The 25,977-nt window shown below is 41.1% G+C and overlaps 1 protein-coding gene across 1 annotated transcript; it reads right to left on the reverse strand.

Moving 5' to 3' along the window:
• Positions 1 to 2,703: 2,703 nt before the first annotated feature.
• Positions 2,704 to 25,355, reverse strand: nudt21 (nudix hydrolase 21). Its single transcript, XM_041192696.1, has 7 exons — positions 25,136 to 25,355; positions 20,470 to 20,670; positions 18,240 to 18,303; positions 17,548 to 17,637; positions 15,823 to 15,898; positions 9,754 to 9,868; positions 2,704 to 3,007 (listed from the first exon to the last, which is right to left on the reverse strand). The coding sequence occupies exons 1-7, from the start codon at positions 25,246 to 25,248 to the stop codon at positions 2,986 to 2,988; spliced, it is 681 nt and encodes a 226-aa protein (XP_041048630.1). The 5' UTR covers positions 25,249 to 25,355; the 3' UTR covers positions 2,704 to 2,985.
• Between the last annotated feature and the right edge of the window lie 622 nt (positions 25,356 to 25,977).

Below are 25,977 nucleotides of genomic sequence, written 5' to 3' on the forward strand. Positions count from 1 at the left end.
GGAATGGGGATCAAACCCTATGCTGTTGGCACCAATCTGATTCACACCAGCCAACTTACCCACTGCACCACAAGACCTCCTGGTATTTGATTATACATCATACTGTTACATTTATTGTAGCCAAACTAAGGAATAATGGTGCAAAACAGCAGAAGCATCTTGTGTGCATGTTGAGGGGGGCAGGTGAAGTGTTAACTTTCATCTTCAATGTTGAGGCGGTACATTGGTAGAACTAGTTGCCGGCCTAATATAGAACAAGTTCAATATTGGTCACTTTCCATGCCAAGAATGATTTGCAAAACAAATTTCTCTTGGGTTGCAAATTTAAAATTTGCTCCGGTCTGTATGTTCTGGATTTCAAACGTACATTTTTTTTTAAATTATACCAACCAAGTAATCCAAATTTTGCAATGTCAGCTTAAGATGGTTCTTAAAATTTCACTTCCATGGTTTGAGATCACAAGATGCCAAGACTCCATTCTCTTGAGGTCTATGAAAGTGCTAATCGATTCAACTTTAATAAAATGAATATTTATTAATAACATCTGCCTTTTTAAAATTCATGTTCTGTTTGTTACTGTTTAAAGCAAGAGCAAGCATTTCATGTAAATACTGGACATGTGGCCTTTTGGTCACTGGATTTCAGTCTCTCTCTCTGTATCCATAACTCCCGAAATTCATCTAAATGTTTCTTAAAATAGGATCCAAGAGTAACTTAAAGGTAGCCCAGTTTCAATAAAGAGAGAGAGAGACACAAACAGAAAAGTTTACCACCACAAAGACAAATAAACTCTACACTTTAGGAGAAAATATCACTGAAATACACAGGCTGATCAGAATGCAGTAACTATTGAAACATAGAAGCAATTTATTTTGTGCTGCTCCCAGAGAAGCACAGTTCAGCTGGGAGGATGGATGCTGGTTGTGAGGCTGGATTGTGTAGATTTCACTGCACTGTTACAAAATGTTCCAGCTGGCTAAACCCAACAGCTTCACCATTCTAGATCAATCATTTCTGGTTAGTACACCGATATGTCTAGAAAGGGACTTTGGGGAATGTAAATTAGTCAGAGGATCACAAGGTACAAGACCTAAGAGTAAAAGGGGTTTAGATATGGGTTCAACAGGGTACTTCTGAAGAACAGTCTCAAAAAAACTGACCAGCATTTACATTAAACTTGTCAGCTGGTACAGTATTAATAATAGACAAAGTCTGTGTGATGTAGCTCAAGCACTTTGGTACTAATACATAAATGGTTTTCCCCCCCACCAATTGTCAAATTCCACAGGCTACTCTGCTAAAACTGGAGTAGAGCTTTTTCTTTTTTTTTTGAGGGGTGGGGATGGGGGCAGGGAAGGGAGAGAAGAGGGAGAAAAACCACGAAGAAAAAAAAGTGTAAGGAGCTGTTTATCATTTTTCTTGGATTGCCAACGTTACAGCAAGAGACCAATGATAATCTCACTGGTACTTGATGAAACTATTTAAACCAAGTGCTTTACACTATTTAAACAGTACAAGCTCCCACTAGTGACAGACTTATTCACACCTTGCTACTTCACTATCCTTATACAGCTTTATCCTGGCACCAACCAACTTTAAGGCAACACATTACTGTATAATTGCATGCAGCATTTTCAGTGCAGTTTGACCCAGTTAGGAATTATAAATGTCAATAGCAATCCTAGTGACAGTACTTCTAAATAGTATCTAGCATCTGCCAGAGGTAATGTTCTAGCATTCCATTCTGCCATTATGATGTGCAACACTACAATGATGCACAGCAACATAATACGCCAGACCTCTAACATTTAGATAGTGGAGCAAGATACTTCACTCCACATTTTGGGATGTGGATGGTACAGACAAGGCCACATTTGTCACCAAATAGGTCACAGTGGCCTCATCCTTGAACTACTGCAGCCCATAATAATTCTAAAATTTCCCATGTTCTAACTCATCACACATCTCTTGCTAAGGAATTGAACTGGTTTCCTGCATAAAATAGATATCTAATGAACCAGTGACCCACCACCAACTGGAGACAAAAACTCTAGGCCTGCACATGGTGCATTACCGTCAGGATTACAATTTTTACAGCCCAAGTTAATCCTATTAACTTTAGTCCAGTTCAAATTGAAGTTCTCTCTTTTGTAAATTTAAAAATTTCATCCTTGATTTTTTTTTTGAAAACACTTTGACACAAGTTCATGAAAGTCTGCAAACAGCCTTATGACTGCCTGCAATCTTACATGTACTGCAGTACCCAATTCTGAACATTACAATTTTCTGAAAATGAAAATACTTCATACAATTCAAATTATACTCAGCAGACACTACAGCAATTTGGACAGGCCCATAGGCAGCAGTCTGAACATTTACACACCTTAGTCATATGGAATGAAATTAATGTTTAAACCGGCAAGAGTTAAAATCCCAACCAGTGTAAAGCCATTAATCGCAGGTCTGATCATAAACAAGATCAAATCTGTAGGACACTGGAGTTGGACTAGAAAATTAATGCTCCAAAGATGATGAGTAAAACACTTCAACCACAGAAACTAAAGCAGCAGAATCCATTCAGTGAATTACCAATCCTACTGGGTTTTGAGTGCTACTTCCAATTACAAAGTTGAAGTTAAAATGAACAGGGTGGAATATAAAAAACCGCATGAATTTTAGCCAATTAAAACCCTCAAAAAAAAGATTTTTATCCATTTAATAAAGTAGAAAATGCAAACAATTACACGAGCAGAAAGAAACATTTCTTTATATATAAAAAAAACGGCCAGTTAAGTTCCTTGTCTTCACTTATTGTAGAGTTGAACAGAGCACCAGCCAAGTCAAGTCGGGTGCTGCAAAATACCGCTGGGTTGGGTTTGAAGAACTGATTAAGTCCGTGACTGATGAAAGCCACGCTTAATGGTGCTCAGGGAAACTGGGCTTACATGGCCATCATAATCTTGTGTTCGAGATGTTCATAAACTTCAGTTATAAATAAAATTAAACCTAGAAGTTAAAAAAAAGTTAGAGTTTGTGGTACATTGAAAAATGCAAACAGTTACTGCAATGAAAGGAATGATTTTCTCCTTTAAGTATGAACAATGCAATGAATTACAAGGCCATTAATTGATGAAATCCTTTTAAGAAAACTGCATTAGATTCAGATTTGAGGTTGCCCAATTGTATGCACTGAAGCAGCCAACTTGATCCAAACTGGAATCTCCAAGAGTCAGTTACACTTTACTCATAGGAATGGTTTTAGAAGTCAACTAATTCCTGGCAGAAAATAAAAGTCAAGACAAAACAAACTGTGAAACAGAGGGTGGTGGGGGTGGATACCTTTTGCTGGAGGTCTTCTTCTCCCTCAGCTCATGCAAATATTCCAACTCTTTATGGGGACAAAATTCTGAAAAAATGTACAATTGGCACACATTGCTTAGCGTGAAAATTGTCCAGCAACTTTTGGTGCAGAAGAGATATTCCCTAAAATTGTGAATTGCTACAAGCTGCTGGACAATTTGTGCTACTCAATTCAGGAAAGCTAAATTCCCTTGAGATCTGTATATTAATTGCTCATTAAACTCAAGTTAAACTTAATTTTTAATCATGCAAGTACGTGTTTAATGTGATTTTACAGAAAACTATCAACCTCTAGCTCAGAAAGTGGTTAAAAGTGCACAGTCCTGTTCCTTCAGTTATTGATAAAATAAAATTAATTTTTTTCAACTAATCTTTGTATCCCTTTCAGATTTGACATTGAATTCACCAACTAACTCACCCTCCTTTTCAACCCTTCGTCTATTTCTCAATCCTTAAATCTCATTGCCCTTTTTGCCGAAGTGTATCTTTGACCCCCTCGTTCTGTTATCAGCTTGCACCTACAGCAATTTACAAAGCAAAAATTTTCACCTCAGCGTGCAGGAAATTGTCAACTAACCAGGTACACAAGACACAATGAGCTGAATTTGCTGAAGCAGGGCATCAACAGCAAGTGTCTGGGTGATCTAAAGGGATAGCCCAAATCAGAATGTCTCTCCTCAGTTTTACATAATTTCAAGTAATGAGGTCCTTAAGACAAAAGGATGATAGTTCCTGTGAAGGGGCCTTAAACAAATGATGCGATAAAGGAAACTATGATGACTGGAGTAGCACCTTTAAAAATGTTAATGATTGCACCAATTTCTGCTGTGACCCATATATGAAAGCTGGTGGGGGAGAAAAATGAAAAAGGAACCATTCAAGACATCAGCTACCAGGATCCAGAGACTTAGTAACTCACTTGTTTGTTTAAACATTCCAAAAATTGGCTTTAAGTTACAGATAGTTCACAGGATAAATAGACTAGCAGCAAACAATGGAATACATTCTGGCACCTTTAGCTCAAAGACTTGAAGCCAAAACTTTTATTCCAAAGATGCCATTGTATCCATAAAGACTGCACGTTGTGTGCTGAGAGAAGATAGCTCCACTAATGCAATGGTTATACCACAAGCTGCTGCACAAACACCTTTTTTTAAAAAAGGGCATATGTACCCTTTTTTAAAAAAAAATTCATTCACAGGATGTGGACTTCGGAGGCTGGGCCATCATTTATTGCCCAACCCTAGTTACCCTTGAGAAGGCGACTTGAACCGCTGCAGTCCATGTGGTGCAGGTACACCCACAGGGCTGTTAGGATGGAAGTTCCAGGATTTTGACCCAGTGACAGTGAAGGAACAATGATATATTTACAAGTCAGGATGCTGAGTGACTTGGAGGGGAGCTTCCAGGTAGCAGTGTTTCCATCTATTTGCTGCCTTTGTCCTTCCAGGTGGTAGTGGTCATGGGTTTGGAAGGTACGAAGGAGCCTTGGTGAATTCCTGCAGTGAATCTTGTAGATGGTACATACTGCTGCTACTGTACGTTGGTGGGAGGGAGCGAATGTTTGTAGATGTGGTGCCAATCAAGTGGGCTGCTTTGTCCTGGACAGTGTCAAGCTTCAAGTGTTGTGGGTGCTGCACTCATCCAGGCAAGTGGGGAGTATTCCATCACACTCCTGACTTGTGCCTTGCAGATGGTGGACAGGCTTTGGAGAGTCAGGCGGTCAGTTACTCATCGCAGGATTCCTAGCCTCTAACCTGCTCTTATTGCCATAGTATTTATATGGCTAGTCCAGTTCAATTTCTGGTCAATGGTAACTCCCAGAATGTTGATAGTGGGGATTCAATGATAGGAAAGCCATTGAACTTCAGAGTGCAATGGTTAGATTCTCTCTTGTTAGAGATGGTCATTGCCTGACACTTGTGTGGCACAAATGTTACTTGCCACTTGTCAGCCCAAGTCTGGATATTGTCCAGGTCTTGCTGTATTTGGACGTGGACTGCTTCAGTATCTGAGGAGTCTGACGAATAGTGAGCAATCATCAGCGGACATCCCCACTTCTGACCTTACGATGGAAGGTTATTGATGAAGCAGCTGAAGATGGTTGGCCCAGGACACTACCCTGAGGTGTCCTGGAGCTGAGATAACTGACCTCCAATAACCACAACAATCTTCCTTTGTGCTAGGTATGACTCTAACCAGTGGAGAGTCTTCCCCAATTCCCATCAATTCCAGTTTTGCTAGAGCTCCTTGATGCCATACTTGGTCCAATGCAGCCTTGGTTTCAAGGGCAGTCACTCTCGCCTCACCTTGGGAGTTCAGCTCTTTTGTCCATGTTTGAACCAAGGCTATAATGAGGTCAGGAGCTGAGTGGCCCTGATGGAACCCTAAACTGGGTGTCAGTGAGCAGGTTATTGCTAAAGAAATGCCACTTGATAGTGCCATTGATGACCCCATCCATTACTTTACTGATGATCGAGAGTAGACAAATGGGGCGGTAATTGGCTGGGTTGGATTTGTGTACAGGACATACCTGGGCAATTTTCCCACATAGCCGAGTAGATGCCAGTGTTGTAGCTGTACTGGAACAGCTTGGCTAGGGGCATGGCAAGTTCTGGAGCACAGGTCTTCAATACTATTGCCAGAATATTGTCAGAGCCCATAGCCTTTGCAGTATCCAGTGCCTTCAGCCGTTTCTTGATATCATGCGGAGTGAGCTGAATTGGCTGAAGACTGGCATCTGTGATGTTGGGGACCTCCGGAGGATGCCGAGATGGATTATCTACTCTGCACTTCTGGCTGAAGATTGTAGTAAGTGCTTCAGCCAGAATGCTTTTGCGCTGATGTGCTGGGCTGCCCCATCATTGAGGATAGGGATATTTATGGAGCCTCCTCCTCCTCCAGCGAGTTGTTTAATTGTCCCTTATCATTCAGGACTGGATGTGGCAGGACTGCAGAGTTCAGATCTGATCCATTGGCTATGGGATCGCTTAGCTCTATCTATTGCTTGCTGCTTATGCTGTTGGCACACATATAGTCCTGTACTACAGCTTCTCCAGGTTGACACCTCATTTTTAGGTATGCCTGGTGCTACTCCTGGCATGCCCTCCTGCACTCTTCATTAAACAAGGGTTGATCCCCTAGCTTATGAGCAAAATACTGCAGATGCTGGAAATCTGAAACAAAAAGAAAAAATGTTGGAAAAACTCAGCAGGTCTCACAGCATCTGTGGAGAGAAAGATGGAGTTAACATTTTGAATCCACATGACTCTTCTTCAGACCTAAAGGGAAGTAGAAATGTGGTGAAATATATACTGTTTAAGGGGGATGGAACAGATGAAGCCAGATAGAAGGCCAGTGATAGGTGGAGGCAAAGGAGAGATTGCAAAAAATGTCATAAACAAAAGGTCAAAGGGTTGTTAATAATGGTGGTACTGGCTAAAGGAGGTGCTGATGGTGACATTAAGAGCAGAAAGCAGAATGGGATAATGGCCGGACCAGGGTAAGCACTCTGGAAAGTGACAGATGGACCTCGTGGGGGGGGGGGGGGGGGGGGGGGGGGGGGGGGGGAATGGTGGTGGTGGTGGGAAAAAAGATCAAAAAGCTTAAAAGCTGAGGATAAAATAATGAATAAAAATGGAAATAAATTAAAACAACAATGAAAATAAGTGGGAAATAAAAATAAAATTGGAAAAAAGGGGGACCAAAAAAGGGGTGCGGATGGAAAGAGTTCATGGTCTGAAGTTGTTGAACTCAATGTTAAGTCCGGAAGGCTGTAAAGTGCCTAATTGGAAGATGAGGTGCTGTTCCTCTGGTTTGTATTGAGCTTCACTGGAACAATGCAGGACGGACACATAGGCACGAGAGCAGGATGGTGTGTTGAAATGGCAAGTGACAGGAAGGTTTGGGTCATGCTTGCGGACAGGCCACGAAGGTGTTCCGCAAAGCGGTCACCCAGTCTGCGTTTGGTCTCTCCAATGTAGAGGAGGCCTCATTGGGAGCAGTGAATGAAGTAGGCCAAATTGAAGGAAATGCAAGTGAATTGAAAGGAGTGTTTGGGCCCTTGGACGGTGAGGAGAGGGGAAGTAAAGGGGCAGGTGTTGCCCCTTCTGCAATTGCATGGGAAGATGCCGTGGGAGGGGGTTGAGTTGTTGGGGGTGATGGAGGAGTTGACCAGGGTGTCCTGGAGGGAACGGTCCCTACGGAGTGCTGACTTGGTGTGAAGGGAACATATGTGTTTGGTGGTAGCATCATGCTGGAGTTGGCGGAAATGGCAGAGCATGATCCTTTGAATGCAGAGGCTGGTGGGGTGAAAAAAATGAGGACAAGGGGACTCTACCATGGTTCTGGGAGGGAGAGGAAGATGTGAGCGCAAAGGCGCTGGAGATGGGTCGGACATGGTTCAGGGTCCGGTCAACCACCATGGGTGGGAAACCTCCAGCTGAGGGAGAGTGGTATGTGGCAATCAGCAGGAAGTTTCCTTGTCCACGTTTGACCTGAGGCTTCATGGCGTCCGGACTCAATGTTGAGGACTCCCAGGGTAACTCCCTCCCGACTGCATACCGACTGTGTTACCACCTCTGCTAGGTCTGTCCTTCCGGTGGAACAGGACTTAGACTCCACCATCACCATCCCTGGGTGAGACATTATCTGTAAGATATCATTCTGTGAGGATGACTATGTCAGGCTGTTGCTTGACTAGTCTGAGAGACAGCTCTCCCAATTTTGGTACTAGCCCCCAGATGTTAGCAAGGAGGACGTTGCAGGGTTGACAAGGCTGAGTTTGCCATTGTTATTTATAGTGCCTAGGTTGATGCCAGGTGGTCCGTCCAGTTTCGTTCCTTTTTTGAGGCATTGTAGCGGTTTAGTACAACTGAGTGGCTTGCTAGGCCATTTCAGAGTCAACCACATTAACGTGGGTCTGGAGTCACATGTAGGCCAGACCAGGTAAGGACGGCAGACTTCCTTCCCTAAAAAGGACATTAGTGGGTCATTTACAACAATCGACAATGGTTTCATGGTCATTAGACTTTTAATTCCAGAGTTTTTCTGAATTCAAATTCCTCCATCTGCTGTGGCGAGATTCGAATCAGCATTACCCTGGGTCTCTGGGTTACGACGACAATACCACTCCACCATTGCCTCCCCCTTGGTCATAAATACCGTGCAATTTAGGTTGCCTATTTTGCTTTGTGTAAATTTGATTTGCAAATAAGTCTGGAACACAGCAATTTAGAAAAAAAGTGGTCTGCTAGAATATAGGTCTGACACAAGCATCCTACACATTCTCCAGTAAGTTACTTCAATCAGGTTTCGTTCTTAGTCTGTCAATATGATAGTTTAAAATATTTGACAGCCACAAAAAATATTGAAAAAAAGTTAATGGAACGAGGGTCTCTCTCTCTCTAGAGGCCCAGAAAAACAGCAAGAATGGGATGCAGGGGGCACAGGATGGTGAAGAATGAAAGTTATGCAACAACTATATGCAAAGCCCTGGACAGACCATGATGAGTCCTGAGCACATTTGAGTGGCACACCTTAGGAAGAAAGAATGACAATGGAGCTATTGTAGCAGAGATTTACCAGATTGACACCTGGGCTCCAAATTGTGAGCAGAAATGACACAAAAATTGGATTATATTCCCCATTAGAAGGGGTGATGTGTTCAAAATTTCAAGATATTTGCAAGATATTGGAGAGCAACAGAGTAGAGAGAAACACTATTTCCATCGGTTGAGGTGGTATGGGAGGGCGGGGGGGCAGAGGGTGTCTGAGACAAAGGAGTATAGTCTAAAACTTTGCAGCCAGGCTTCCAGGAGTGAAATTAGGAAATATTTCTGCACAGAAAGGACATTAGAAGTTTGGAACTCTATGATTTGATATTAAAATTAACAATCGATCTGAGGTCACTAAGAATTTTGGCAAGGTATTAAGGAATATGGGGTATCCAGGGTTCGGTCACAGGTCTACCATGACATCACTGAATAGTGGAATAGGCTTACGGGGTTAAACTGCCTACTCCTATCCCTTATCCAAATAGGGCAAAGTATAATTAGGTTTCAATTTGCCCACAAAAACTGTTAACTCGTAAACAAGGAAAAGATGTTGACAGAGACAAAACTGCAACATGTTTCTCAATTTTCCTGTGCCCCTCCTCCTCTCCAGGTTTATTTTTAATGTGCAAGGATCCAAATAAGTCAGTACAGATCAGATCTATGACTGGCAAATTTATTATTCACAGGTTCATCAAGGTGATTTCTATAAAAAGCTGCTTCAGACCTTCTCAAAGCAAAATGACAAAAAAAGTGCTCCTCAGCCCAACCACATAAGCTTCAAACGATCTATAGGTCTCAATGAAGCAGTAGCGTGCAGGAATTATATTCCTATGTTACCTGCTCAAAAGCTGAGGAAGACTGGAGATGATGGGTCCATAACCCGGAGCATTGTCATAAAGCTCAAACAATGGCGCAGCAACCAGCTTGTAATTCTTCGGCACTGCAAACAGAGCTGTAGTCAAACGCAGATGTTAGTGACCACCAGAAGCAAAGCTATGACAAGTACAGCAAATGCATCCATTAAAATAGTGATCCTAGTGGTTTAGCTGGTAAAGATACCAGCCCAAGCCTTGCAGGAAAACAGCAAGTTCAGGACACGCGTTGTTCTTATAGAATGTTCAGCATAGAAACAGGTCATTCCATCCAACAGATCCATACTGATACTTACACTCCATACAAAACTCACCTTGAGCACTCACCTAATTATAGCAAAAGCCTCTATTCCTTTCTCCCTCATGTTTAAGTTTCCATTACATACATGTGCGTTGTTATTTTCCTCAATCATTCCTTCTATTTCCTGGGTTTCCCTCGATTTCCCTATTAGATTCATTAGCTATTTACTTTATGCCACAGTTCTTTGTGCTGCACATGTGGAAGGTCATCCTCGACATCTGTCCTTTTTCACAATTTACTAAAATTGCACATTAAAGCTTGCATCAAAGTTAAACCTCAAGTACCCTTTCATTATGAAATAATGCAACAGCAATAACCCCCTCCAGCCTGGAAAGGGAAGAATTTAGTTACTGAGTATCATTCCTGCATATAGCATTCCTTTGTCTCTTTTCAATGCAATCTTTATTTTCCTTACTGTACATGATTTGAATTTCTTCACTCTCCTCAATCATTCCTGTTTCTTTCAGAACATTGAACCGCGTTGGTTAAGGACAGGATCAATGTTCCATGTCATTCACCAAGGCCCCATCAAGATCACTTCCAGCAAAGGCCACAACATTTGAGCTGATGTGTACCAGGAAAAAAACATCTAATCTAAAATGGTACATGTAAGGTGCCCTGCTTCATCAAGGTTCTATATGACATGTAATGGAAGGTGGATCTTGACTAGAGAATACGTTTAGGATCAGTTAACAAAAAACTGTAGAGCAACCATCTTTCAGCACAAACAAAAACAGGGAAAACCAACATTTAATTGATGTTGAGCTGTCTGATCCCAGCTAAGGCAGCAACCCTGGGGTAGGAAGGAGATAGGAGATGGAATCCATGTGCCATCACTCCCAGCATAGTGACCTTGAGGAAAATGTATGCATAACAAGCGAGAAGAGGATTGGGCTTGCTGTGATGTTCCACAAGTCAGTCTTCAGGCAGTCACACACATCAAAATGTTTGCCACTTGTGGGGGAAGTGTCAGAGGGCATCTGTAAAACAGTATCTGAGGGGTTGTGTGTGGCCAAAGTCTCCAAGGAAGGACAAAAAAAAATATTTTTTAAAATATGAAAGCCCACTGTGACAACTCAGAAAAATGCAAGGAAGAAGCCGATTGGATCATACAACACCAATCTCCCATATCTTCTCTTTCGGTACCATGCTCTAAGAGGGCATTGGTGACCATGGACCTCCATGTTAATCTTGCTCTAAAGGAATGGACTGCCTTCATTGGTGGTACATTCAGCCAGTTTGCAAGACTCTTTAAAAAGCTCGTTCTTTGTTTACCCCTATTGCTTTTACCATTGATCTTAGCATTAAATCTGAGACCAAAAGAACTCTCCTGACTGAGCCTCAAGCCTGCTTTTCCATTAAGATATTGACTGATCTGAATGTAACCACATCCCCACATTCCTGCTTACCCCCTAACTCTGTCTTAAAAATATTCAAAGACTCTGCTTCCACTGCCTTTTGAGGAAGAGTTGCAAAAAATTTCTCATCTGTTTTAAACTTAATTATTTTTATTTTTAAAGTGACCCCTAGTTCTAGATTCTCCCACAAGAGGAAACATCCTCTCCACATCCACCCTGTCAAGACCCCTCAGGATCTTAAAGGTTTCAATCAAGTTACCTCTTACTCTTCTAAACTCGTGAATACAAGCCTAACCTATCCAACCTTTCCTCATAAGACAACCCATCCATTCCTAGCACTAGTCTAGTAAACCTTCTCTGAACTGCTTCTAATGAATTTAGATCTTTCTTAAAATAAGGAGACCAGTACTGTACACAATACTCCAGCTGTGGTTTCACCAATGCCTTATACAATTGAAGCATAATGATAGCATTCTATCAGCTTTCCCAATTATCTGCTGTACCTGCATACTAACCTTGTGATTCATGCACAAGGACCCGCAGACCCGTCTGAATCTGAGCTCTGAAATCTCTCACCATTTAGATAATAAGCATTTTTTATTCTTCCTGCCAAAATGAAGAATTTCACATTTTCCCACATTATATTCCATTTGCCAGATCTTTGCCCACTCACTTAACCTATGTCACTTTATAGCCTCCTTACATCCTTTTCACAATTTACTTTCCTAATCTTTTTGTCGTCAGCAAATTTATCAACCATTCCTTCGGTCCCTTCATCCAAGTAATATAAATAAATTGTAATAAGTTGAAGCCCCAATACTGATCCCTGTGGCACATCACTCGTCACATCCTGCCAACTGGAAAAAGACCGATTTATGCCAATTCTGCTTCCTGTTAGCTAGCTAATCTTCTATCAATGCCAAAACATTAGCCCCTACATCATGAACTTTTATTTTCTGCAATAACCTTCGATGTGGCACTTCATCAAATGCCTTCTGGAAATCTAAGTACAGTACATCCACTGGTTCCCCTTCATCCACAGAACAAGTGGCTCCTTCACAGAACTGCAATAAATTGGTTAAACATGATTTCCCTTTTACAAAACCATGTTGACTCTGCCTGATTGCCTTGAATTTTTCCCAAGTGCCCTGCTATAACATCTTTAAAAATAGCTTCTAACATTTTCCCTATGACAGGTATTAGGCCAACTGGTCTGTAGCTCCCTGCTTTCTGTCTGTCTCCCTTTTTGAATAAAATGAGTTATATTTACTATTTTCCAATCTAGTGGAACCTTCCAAATCTAGGGAATCTAGTGATGTAGCATTCCAGGATTCGCAGCTTTGTTTTCATGGCTAATTTTGAGTTGATCATAATCTCTCAGTTCTTGAAAATGAACCTTTGGCCATTCCAATCCTTCATCTTATTTCTTAGTCGCACTTTCAATCAGGTGTTGACATACTTCCTAGGTAATAATATTTGTTACCTGTTTGAACTATACATTCTTCAATGATCTTACCTTTTGGCACGATTTTCTTTTTGGACACTAACAGACATTATATTTTCTTACAAAATCTGCTCAGCCCTTTCTTCTCACTTTCACCCACCACTCTAAACAAAATCTTTTGCAGTTTCTCTTCAGCATCAGCAATAAGAACAGGGTCATTGGTGTATCTTAATTGAAGGTCACAACCTTAATATAATAATCCAGTAAGATCTTCAATTGCTAAGAATATTTTCACTATACAATCTGAACAAATCTGGGGAGAAAATACTCCCTGTCTGACCCCTCTTATCTTCACAAAATCACTTGGATAGTTCTCCACTTTGTTTGTTCCCAATAAAAATTTATCACTAAGATCTTTTCCATCAAGGTCAAGAGATTCTAACATGATCAGTTTTTCATGATTCATCTTTTCAAATGTCTTACTATGGTCAACAAAAACACATGAATACATCTTTTTTCATCTCTATGGCTCTTTCAGATAGCATGCATGCCATAAAGAAAGCATTTCTCAATCCTGTGTTCTACAAAACCACACCGAAGAGCTGAAATTTCTGGCTTTATCTTGCTCATGGCTCTATACATCAATACTCGAAGGAGGATCTTAGTAATGTTACCCAGACTGATGGTTCAGTGGAGGTCACACTCATTCAACTGCTCTGGGAGCACAATCAGTATTGACTCACTCAAGCCCTTTGGGATTTCTCCCATGTCGTAAACTTCATTAAAGATGAGAATCAGTTTATCTATTCTAAGTCTCCTAAACTTTAAATTTGTTTGGTGACATTTCATCTAGACCTTTGGCTTGGTTTTTCATCTTATTTATTGATGTTAATTCATGATCTTTGGACCATCCATGTTTTCCTTAATTGTTGGCTTTTCTCCTTGTCAGTTGTCTTCAACTAAGTCTTATATGTATTCGGTCCATCTTGCTAGCACACTTAGGGAAGCTATCATCATGGAAAGGGGCCATGTTTTATCTTTGATGAATCTGCAAGATGTACACCCAACTTTTCCTGTGATTTCCCTAATGTCTTTATTCTTGAGTCTGTGTTTTCACATTTTTCTAATCATTCACATTGAATTAATTCTCATCATTACATTTGTTTCATCTTATCAATTCCTGATATTTCTGTTGATCTGTTTGCTTTACATTCCTTCTGTGCTCATCAAGGCCAATATTTCATTGGTCATCCATTTTGTTCCTCTTTTCTTTAATTGGAATGATGCTTTTTGATGATTCTAACACCGATGCTTTGAATATTCCCCATATCTTACCCACTCAAAATTAATGGCAAATTAGATTATTTCAGATAGATATTACCATGACTTATATGCACCAACTGCTGGGCCAACTGGCATCTGTTTTATAGTGGGACTAATTGGATGCTGGGAGTTGTGTTTGGAACAGACTTTGCTCATATCAACATCAGCCAAAAAATCAACAGCTCATGTCATTTCCCAAAAAACGTGTGCACATAAGCTGATTTTAATGCAATATCAAAATAGCACTGCCCTGCCAGAAATGCCTTTTTAAAAAAAACATTTATTCATGGATGTGGTCATCACTGGATAGCCAGCATTTATTGCCCATCCCTAATTTTCCTTGAGAAAGTGGTGGAGAGCTGCCTTCTTGAACCACTGCAGTTCATGTGGTGTAGGTACACCCACCGTGCTGTTAGGAAGGGAGTTCCACGATTTTCACTCAGTGACAGTGAAGGAACAGCGGTATAGTTCCAAGCCAGGATGTTGAGTGGCTTGGATGGGAACTTCCAGGTGGTGGTGTTCCCATGTGTCTCCTGCCCTTATCCTTCTAGATGGTAGTGGTCGTCGGTTTGGAAGGTGTTGTCTAAGGAGGCTTGGCGATTTCCTGCATTGCATCTTGTAAATGGTACACACTGCTGCTACTGTGCATTGGTAGTGGTGGGAGTGAATGTTTGTGGAAGGGGTGCCAACCAAGTGGGCTGCTTTGTCCTGGATGGTGTCAAGCTTTGAGTGTTGTTGGAGCTGCACTCATCCAGGCAGGTGATGATTATTCCATTACACTCCTGACTTGTACCTTGTAGATGGTGGACAGGCTTTGGTGAGTCAGACAGTGAGTTACTCACTGCAGGATTCCTAGTCTCTGACCTGCTCCTGTAGTCACAGTATTTATATGGCTAGTCCAATTCAGTTTCAGGATGTTGATAGTGGGGGATTCAAAGATGCTAATGCAATTGAATATCAAGGGTCAATGGTTAGATTCTCTCTTGTTGGAGATGTTCATTGCCTGGCACTTTTATGTTGCAAATGTTAGTTACCACTTGTTAGCCCAAACCTGGACATTGTCCAGGTCTTGCTACATTTGGACATCGTCTGCTTCAGTATCGGAGGAGTTGCAAAAGGTGCTGAACAGTTATACAATCATCCATGAACATCCCTAATTCTGACCTTAAGTTGGAAGGAAGGTCATTGATGAAGCAGCTGAAGATGGTAGGGCTGAGGACACTACCCTGAAAGGAGAGATTGACCAAGGCTCCGTCTGACTGCTCAAAAAATAACATGGAATTATCTGCTGAACAGCAGAGGACTTCCATTGCTATGGCCAAAGTTTATTATCCCTCAACCAATGACACTAAAAAAACACATTGCTCTCATTACTATTTGTTGGATCTAGCTGTTCACAAATTGTAATGTGAGCAAGTACAGCAGCCAGACCATTAATTTGCTGTGAAGTACTTTCAGGATGCGAATGATATTTTATTCATGCGAGCTTATTTCTAAAACATAGATCAATATCTTCATCTTAAGAGCATCTTCAGTTAAACTACCAGATCACATGTGAATGCAATCACATGCCCAGGCACATTACACACATTCTGTCTCATTGTATACCTTTCTCTTGAAGTTGCACCAAGAATAGTTTCTTATGCTCTTTGGGCTTCGTGATGTGAGCTGGAATGTAGGGATACTGGAGGAAATGGAAAAAAATATATTAAGAACAGAACATATGCAGGTTAGGCTGGAGATTTATCCCAGTAAAAAAAAGTTCACCACAAATCGTTAATTCAGGAGTGTGCTTCTATATTATTCATTGATTACAGAAGGGAATAAATTAACTAATACTATCCATCAATAGTGGATAAAAATACACCTCACATAATGCCAAAACCTCTTCAGCACAAATGCTGTTTTACTAATCATGTCCCCTCAGTCTGGTTTGTACCAAAACCTCAACGTATTAGATATGAAGATTAAAGTGGAGAAAGCAGGAATAGCAGAATTGCTCTCAGGAAAATAATTCTGATCAACATACTATACCATATTAAAAAGTTAACACGATGACTTAAAATAGCTGTAGAGAACTATTTCTACAAACACATTGCTCTCATATGGGTGAATGGCATTCCAGAAACATTCCTTATGGTTTCAGCTAAACATTTTTTCAAATCTTGGCTGTGCAGAGAAAAGATAAAGTTACCAAAGTCTAGGAAAAAAGTAGCTTAAGTAATCTATTCAGTCAATGCCTACAGAACAAGGAGAACCTGGGGTTTCATGCCTGGTTTTCACCATGTACCTCATGCAATAGGAAGGCTGTACTTGGCCCTCAAGAGTCCACATTTGTGGCAGGCAGGGGAGAATAGATAACTTTCTAACACGGTTTCATTCCAAATTACTACTTAGCCAAATTTTGTAAGTAAAGAGAATGTGGAGAGAAAGGAGGGACAAATTAATGTGCTTTAGTGACAATGCGTCGAGGGTAAAATGACTTCATGTAGAGAAACCATCAATGATACGCTGTGTATGGTGATTGAGGCCAAGTTACAGATATAATCTGTATTTGCATTATAGAGGCAGCACCAGTGGACCTTGTGAAAACTGAAGCAAGCCCGTGTGGAAACTCTTATAAATCAGCCAACAGGGAAATGCCAAAACGTTAAGGAGAAGTGCATGAAGGCAACCAGCCCAAGACAAGGTGGTGAGGGGGAGGGAAACAAAAAGAAAAGCAACATGTCCTGAAAAGTCAGTGCCAAGAGTCCATCAATGTAGACTAAGATCAAGTAGAAGAAAACTCCATTAAAATTGCATTTGTTTTAAAATATTTTAAATTGCATGATTGTTAAAAAGTGGAAGTTTGCCAGGTGTTTACTCCTCTCTGCAAACAATCAAATCCAACTCTCTCAGCTGCTGCAAAACAGATGCACAGGTAACTGGAAGGACAGGTGACAAACAGAAACATTGGAAATTCTCTTCAAAGAAAAAGACTCTTCTTATTGAGAGTCACTTATTTGATTTTTAATATCAATTGCAGCACAAGCAGCTATAAGCGTCATTTCAGTAGTCCGTAGCTAAAAAAGTTCACATCCATTGTTTCCTGCCTGTGTACTATCCAGTGAAAACAAATCCAGCTACAGAGCTCCAGAAAACAAGGCTAAGTAGGAAAACATCAACTTAAGCTGTAACAATTTTGTTCAATATCAAGAAACCAGAAAGTATCGCACAAGCCTATATACCCAGAGCTTCACATCACATTTTACAATGACAATGGCATGCAATGGATTGAAGCTTATTTTACAACAGTGAATCATCCCCAACGAGAGGATAAAATTCTGCACTCACCTGAGGGGGTTCAAAGTTAGGTCGCCACCAGTTCCCAATGCAGTCATCGATGACCCAGTCTTGCTGCACACCATCTTGGCGTCCCAAAATCTGTGGGAATGCACAGTTGAACACACGTTTTCCCACCACTCCAAAACCTCAACAGGTGCATTACTTCCTCCTTGAATCATGTTAGAACATCATCCTTTTTAAGCCACTCAAAGTTGCTGGCTTTATCAGATTCGATGACTTGGATAGCCTTCCATCCCCTCTCCCAGAAAGGAGTTTGCTACAGTTGTACAGATCATAATACATTCAATAATGACTTAGCTTCTAAGCAAAAATCAAAATTATCAATTGTTGTGAAGATTCTCTCATTTTGCTCCTCTACTTTCATTCTACCCTTCCCCTACTTAATTGCAAAAGGCCCATTTTAAACATAAACAGCATTCATTAGGTTGCCAGCAAACCATTCACAGAAAAGGGTACAGAGTTTTAGAGCAGACAGCAATTTTCCATAAACTCTCTAATCTAGCCCAAGCTACTCAAAGAAATAGACAAGTAGACAAAGCAGCACTAATCAGGTTCTATTTAATCTTCTGATTTAATGACAGTACCAGAGATTAAATATAATCAGACTTTGACCAGCTGATCCTTTAGCAAATACACCACCCAATAAGTGGAGTACAACTATGTGAGCAAAGGTTCCATACCTCTGTCATGAGACGTTTCAGACCCTCCACCTCATCTTCTCCAGGATTTAGCTCTCCACCAGGCCTAAACCCACAAAACAAAAGCACAGAAAGGCTGTTATAATGCAAAAGCAACAAAACCTAAGAGAAAAGTTAAAAAAATGGGTAAGCTGTTTACCAATCTTGAAAACCCTGAAGGCAGAAATTGGTCAGTCTGCAGCGTGGAGAGAGAATAAACTCTACACCGCTACATTACTTTAGTCAGTTTCATTGTGAACCTTTAAAGCCAGTATTCTTCAATAGTTTGAGCAGCAAATTTATCCAACTATCCCCATTTTCTGCTGAGTTATAGAATGCAGTTGGCCTTAGCCCCCCTGGGTTAGGGAGAGAGATAAAAGGATTCCATTCCCTGTTCAGTGGCTCCAGTCCAGTGACTGATATTAGAGCTGTGCACATTGGGCAAGATAAGGACTGGATTCAGCTGTGCTGCCTGTGGGAAAATTGATTGCTCCCGCTAACAATGATCACTTCACTTGCAAGATGCAAACATGTTTACAGAACTTCACGCCATCAGAAATAATGCCTGCAGGAGAGGAAATTGTCCAGAAAATAAAACATGCATGTCATATCCTTAGTGTATTTAATACGTATCCAAAATCTTGAGCAAGTTGAAAGATGCCAGTGTCTCAACAGGGAACACTTTCCTCATTATGAAAAACAGGTACCCACAAGAAACATTCTAGTCAGGTGAAACAGGCTCATGCCCCTTAATCCTAGTCTAGGGAAATCTTGTGGTACAGTGGTAGCGTCCCAACTCTGGGCCAGAAGCTCCGGATTCGAGTCCCACGTCAGGACTTGATGGACGTGGGGATGCGTTCATAATGTAGCCAAACAGGCTGATTATCAGCCTGTAAATGCTTCCAATACATCGGATGACAGGTGGTAAAGAGTGGGAGTGTTTCCTGGTCAGCCTTACTGCAGAAGGCAACAACAAACCACGACAGTGCTCTGCCAAGCATAATCATGGACCAATCTAATGGAAATCCATTGTTGCCAATGCCCTCTCAGGGAATGGTTGCCGAAGGAGGAGGAATCCTAGTCTAGATAGCGCATTCCTTCCGCATCACAACATCTACATTCTCAATATGCATTCTCCTGCAAGAATGCAAGTTGGGAACAGATTATATCCAGTTGTTTGCTGCAAACCAAACCATCAGGAATCGGGTTAATACTACCTGGACAGGTTGAATTCAAAGCAGTTGGAAGGTTAAATAGTCAGCTCACTACACCTGTTTGCACACAGTGCACAACTGGGAAATGAAGAGAGATACTTTAAGATTACAGTTAAAGCAAATTTCACCTCTATCATTTTGGAAGGTTTCATACAGTGTAAAGTGATAACACTGCTAACTTGTCATACACAGCAGTGAGCATGGGAAGACAGATTATGTTGTCTCTAGCATTAACCCACCTGAAGGGTTAAATATCACAATCTGTCATCTCTTCATAAATGACTGACCCACTGTATTTTTAATGCTTTATTGGGACGCAAAAGCTGCTTCCAGCCACCTCCTCCTCCCCTCTCTCCCACACCATAGGAAGATTGTTAGGAAATGCTTGGTGTTGTTCACCCAGCAACCCAATGCTCACTGACCTACATTAATTTGCTGGTGGCCTAGGTGCCAATTTGAAAATTCTCAACCACGTATTCAAATCCATCCATGGTTTCACCTCTTCTGAACTTAAATCTCCTCCAGCTTTATTTTCTACAACTCTAGATTCCTGTGCAAACACCCCTGCCACTACTCCCTTCACCCACTGTTGCTTGCTGTGCCTGTAGCAGTCTAGACCTTGAACTTGAATTTCCTCCCGAAACCTCACTCAACTATTTAAGAACTTCTTTGAAAATTTACCCCGATCTAACCTTTAGTCACCTGTCTTAATGGCTCCTATGGCTCTGTGGCAAATTTTGTCTTTTCACATTCCTTTGACTCATCATTGGATGTTCTCCTACGTTAAAAAGGAGTCATATAAATTCAAGTTGTTTTGTTAACTTTTAGGCAGCATTTAACCTGATGATCCATGGCAAGATCATTGGCAAAGGAAAACCAAAAGAAATGCTCTTTTACAGCGCAATGCAATCAACTACTAACTGCACGTAGTGCACATTTGTGGAAGTTTACCCAAGGGTTTGATTATTCACACTTCAAAATTGGGGGATCTTTTACAGCCAATTGCTGTCCATACTCACAATTTAAAGAAGGTTGTCCCCAGCTGCAGCAGCAGTACATGAGGCAGTCTGTGCTCGTGCACAATCAGAACACCCTCCACAGTGCGCCTCATGCCAATCTTCTCAAACTCCTCCCGCATTCGTTGGAACCGAGCTGCCACAGAGCAGTCCTTCTCATACAAGGGTTCCTTGGTACCAAAGGTGTAGTTAGTCAATGGATATCTGAAAAGAGATTCCCCACAGTATAGTTACACATTGTAATGAACATATAAATGCCATATCCAGAGACAAATACAGTAGTAAAACAGAACATTTTCTAAACAAGGATGGTGACGAATTCAGCATACATTCATTGGCCTAGGTTTTCAGCAGGGGGGTGTTGGAGAATGCATGGACATGTCACCTCCTTAGAAGGCCTAATCCTATGCAATGGAAGCTCAGCAACAGAATCTGGATCTATTCCATTCACAATTCAAAGCAGAATAAAATGCCGGTCCCAAAACAGTAATGTATAAAATTTCTTATTTGACAGAAAAAACATGAGCTCCAAACTGTAGAATATCTCAATACCCAACCAATCAGGTTTTCTTCCAAAACTGTCCTCAAGTACTAATGCACTGTACATTTAGTAAACAAATAACATTTGATTTAATAATACTATTGAGGAGCAAATTGAAAATAAGAGCCCGTAACAAAGTTGAAGGAGTGGGTGACCTGTTCCTGGTAGGGTTGGTTGACTGAAAGTGCAGAACAGGCCAGGAGAACTTGCAACCTCTTCACCAAAAGTAGGTACCACTTCACTTTTTAATGCCTCACCTGAAGGATGGCACTTGTGGCAATGCAACATGCCCTCAGCACTGTAAAGTGCTACCCTAGATTATATGGTCAAGTGATGCTCGATGTACAGCCTTCTGACTGAGCTAGAGTGCTGCCAAACAAACCAAGCTGCTAATTAGTAGGTAATCATTCAAAAGCCCCAAAAGTAATACATAAATTAAACAAATTACACAACCCAAACTAAAAGCAGAAGGAAGCAGGAAGTTCAAATTAAAGAAAGTATGAGAACAGTATTTCTATATGGTACATGAAAAAAGGGCCACCATCCAGATTATTAACCTGTCATTTCCCCACTTAAAAAAAAACACAGATGCTGACTGACCTGCAACATCCAGAGCATTTGAGTTTCTAAATTCGGATTTCTAATATTTGCTGTCTTTCTTAGAATCTATCCTAGCACTGGTTGAGCAGCTGCATCAATTCCTACTTTCCCACCACTGAATAGATTAGTTAATTTGAAGACCACGTGATTTCCATTTTGAATTAACAGCAAATGCTCATTCAACTACCATACAATCATTCCTAAAAGAGTTCCCATACAATCATGTACGCACCTAAAAAGTAGTCAGAGCAAAGCCAATAGCTAAACCTTACTTTGGAAGAAAACAATAGACATCTTATTTTTGTTATGGATGTGCTCACTTTTAGGGACCACACTTTAGGAAGGACATCAAGTCCTTAGTGTGTGCAGTAGATTCACTAGAATGGTACTAGAGATTATGGGATTTCAGTTACATGCAGAGACCAGAGGAGCTGGAATTATTCTCCTTAGGCCAAGAAGGTTGATGGGATATTTAATTTTTTTTAAATTTCAAAATTCATGATGGCTTTGATCAAGTAACTGAGAAGAAACTGTTTTCAGTGACAGAAGAAATAGTGACCTTAAGATAAAGATTTAAGGGATTGGCAAAAGAACCAGAAACAAGATGAGTTTTATAACGCAGTGATCTGAAATGCACTGTTTCAAAAGGATGAAGCATATTTAACAATACATTTTTTAAAATGGGAATGGATACATTTGCAGGGATATGGAGAGAGGACCGCATGGTGGGATTAATAGGATTGCTCTTCCAAAGAGTCAGTAGAGGGATTAATGGGCTGAAAGGCAGCTTTCTGTACTGTCCATCAAGTAGCTCACAAGTAACATCCATAATTCAAGTGTGTCAGCTTTTATAACCTTGTGGGTTAAAACACCTGATCATTTTCAAGTCAATTGTACTACCTTTTTCTATGGCACCAGCCAAGATCAACTGATGCAGGAGTGATCAGCAAAAAAAAAAAATGGACAGCTTTGTTTGTGCTTCCCAGTCTGACACTCAGTGGCATTCTGGCTCACAACCTTAAGGATAGTGCTAGACAATTGCTACAATTAAACTGCACAGCAAACTCTAACTCTAATCTTGAATCCCAAACTTTGTCCTAAACATGCATGTTAACCTTTGAGAGTCAGAACATAAAGTGCTTTTGGGTCAGAGGCTAGGACTATGGCTTGTAGAGTACCAGATTGCTTGTATATTTTACAGGAAGAAGCTTGCATTTGTATTTGCTACTCTAGTTTGTCATGCAGCACTACCAAAACTAAAAGGGAAAACTGAAAATACTGGAAAGACACAGCAGGTTCAGGAAGAAGAAAAAAAAGTTTGACAATTCAAATGTGCAAGCCTTTATTAGAATCACAAAGAAAAATAAATACACATTTAAGGGTTTTTTAAAATAGTAATGGAAAGGCAGAGAATACTATTCACAGAATCAGATTCTGGGTTGAATAAACTGTAAAAGATTGTTGGATAGGGTGATGCCAATAAATACACAAAAATTCAACAATGGAAGGGATATGAGAAATACAAAAACAAAAAAGTCATAACTGCAAATGGAGCAGTTTTTAAAAATCAAAACAGAAGCAAAAACTTTGGAGTTGCTGTCACTCCAAGAAAAGGAGGGGAAGAGAGGTCAGCAACCACAAGCTCTGACTCTGCCTTGTTGTATTCTGACCTTTCCTTCCCATCACCCCCCACCCCCAAACATGATACTCCATATAAGCACCCCTTGCTGTACAAAAAGTACATATAGCTAAGATTACAGATCAACCAATTTACTCATAAACATTCATCTGCACCACCCCCACTTCTCTCAACTGTCCAACCATCCTAAAATGCACATTCCTTTGTCCAGTTCTGAAGGACCAAGTGTCCTTAAGTCCTAGGCCCAACCATCTTCATCTGCTTCATGAATAGGTCAGAGATAGGGATGTTCACTCATGACTGCACAACGCTCAGTTGCATTCTCAACTTCTCAGATAATAAAGAGTGATGCTCAGATGCAGCAAGGCCCCAACGTTTACACTTGGGCTGATAAGTGGCAAGTAACATATGCGCCAAACAACTGCCAGATGTTACCGACAGGGGAGAGATGGTAGGATGGTTGCTCCCTTTTTGCCACCTCTTGACTGACTGCAGATAGATAGATGTGTTTTTAAAGTGAGTGCATAGTTTGAGTACGGTGATTCTAAAGACTACAAGTGCATACAGAGTACAAAAAAAAACAAGTGCGTGCTCCTCTTTTGCAAAGTCCAAAAAGTCACTGTGATATTTTTGTTTTTATCATTGTGATACTTGGGTCTATCGAGATTGCAGACCTGATGATTCCCTTTTGGTTCATTGAGAGGTTGAATATTCCTCTATAGCTGTTGGCCAGAAAATACATCGCGACCCCATACAGTATCACTTACATTATAAAGAGAAAATTAGCTTTACTAAATAAGCTTGGCCCACAGATGAGATACGCTTACCATCTTCCATCATCAAGAAGCTTTGCATCAGGTAATATACATAATAGGATGCACAAGTTAAATGTGCACATTAAAGTGTGCCTTGGGAATTTGAATTAGGCATTTATTTTACCACCCAAACCATTTTACAACGCCCCCAACACCCCCCTCCAAAAAAACATCACAGCTACTCCTCTCCTCTAGTCCTTTCAGTCACAATATGTTTTTTTAATTACCTACATAAATCACCTTCATCTAAATATTTTCACCCTTGGGATGGGATGTGGTTGGTAGTGATTCAGATGGTCAGGCTAAACCAGAGCAGCAAAGTTTACGGCTCTTGAAACAAAATCAGAAAATGCTGGAAAAAAAACTCAGCAGGTTCAGCATCTGTGGAGAGAAAAATAGTTAACGTTTAGAGTCCGTATGACTTCTTCAGGGCTGAAGACCCCCGAGTTGGCTGAAGATTTTAAAGAATTCCAAAAGCACTCCCACTTTATTCTCAATTGCTTGGGCCATTTCCACTGGTCTCATTGCATCTGGTGACATTCATGTTTCTATACCCACTCCAAACCGTTCTCGTTCAAAGTCGCACATAAACTATGACAGACTTGCAGGTGCGTGACTAGAAACCGACAGATCAATAACATACAAAGCAGACACTTGGCGGAATCTTCAAGTGCTCAAAACTCAGACTGATGCATAATTAAACGTATACACAAAATTTCAAAATACTAACTACAGATGCTGACACCCGAAAAACTCATCAACCTGCGGTGACCTGAGCCGAATACACGAACATCTACACATCAGGAGATATTACTCGAGGTAAGGGCTGCTCAGCTCCACGCTGTGTTCAACCCTGGGAACCTGGTTGTTTTTTTTTTCACTCAAGTTCTGTCGAAGGGTCATGAGGACTCGAAACGTCAACTCTTTTCTTCTCCGCCGATGCTGCCATACCTGCTGAGTTTTTCCAGGTAATTCTGTTTTTGTTTTTGTTTTTTTTTCATATAGTTTTAAAGTACAATGACTCTAGTTAGGTAGAAGCTTGGGGCCAGTACATTAAATCTGCTAGCTACTCACAGGTTGATAGTCCTCTCCAGGGTCAGCGGCTTGGCCTGCAGGTACTTGTTCCCATATTGAGAAACCCCGCGGGGCCAACCGGCCTGTGAGCGGCTCGGTGGAACCACAGACATAACAACAGATACCGGGCTGGAGATAGGCACAGGCCACAGCACCGGGACCGGCTTCACACACGGGTATTCGCGCTTTAACCAGCTCTCTACGCTTCCGGGTCAGTAGTTCACCTCCGGGTCAGAGAAAGCGCCAAGCCGCTGAGCCACGGGAGAGGTCGTCCGGCCAATCAGTGAGAAGAGCTGCATGTTGTTCCTGTTTGGTATCTCAATTCTGTGTGAATCATTCCTTAGGAGTGAGCGCTACGTTTTCCTTTAGCTGCACATCATTCTTATCAAAGGACTTTATTCAGAGGGGGTTTGGCACACACACAAGTAGTTGCAACACAAAAACAGAATTACCTGGAAAAACTCAGCAGGTCTGGCAGTATCGGCGGAGAAGAGTTGACGTTTCGAGTCCTCATGACCTTTCAACAGAACTGAGTGAATATTAGAAAGGGGTGAAATATAAGCTGGTTTAAGGTTGGGGGGTGGTGGTTGTAGGGACAAGCAAGCAGTGATAGGAGCAGATAATCACAAACAAAAGAACAAAGAGGTGTTGAAGGTGGTGATATTATCTAAACGAATGTGCTAATTAAGAATGGATGGCAGGGCACTCAAGGTACAGCTCTAGTGGGGGTGGGGTGGAAAGACTAGCAGGGCATAAAAGATTTAAAAGTAATGGAAATAGGTGGGAAAAGAAAAATCTATATAAATTATTGGAAAAAACAAAAGAAAGGGAGAAGAAACGGA

This window comes from Carcharodon carcharias, chromosome 7 (genome assembly GCF_017639515.1).
Source record: "Carcharodon carcharias isolate sCarCar2 chromosome 7, sCarCar2.pri, whole genome shotgun sequence".
Lineage (NCBI taxonomy): Eukaryota > Metazoa > Chordata > Chondrichthyes > Lamniformes > Lamnidae > Carcharodon > Carcharodon carcharias.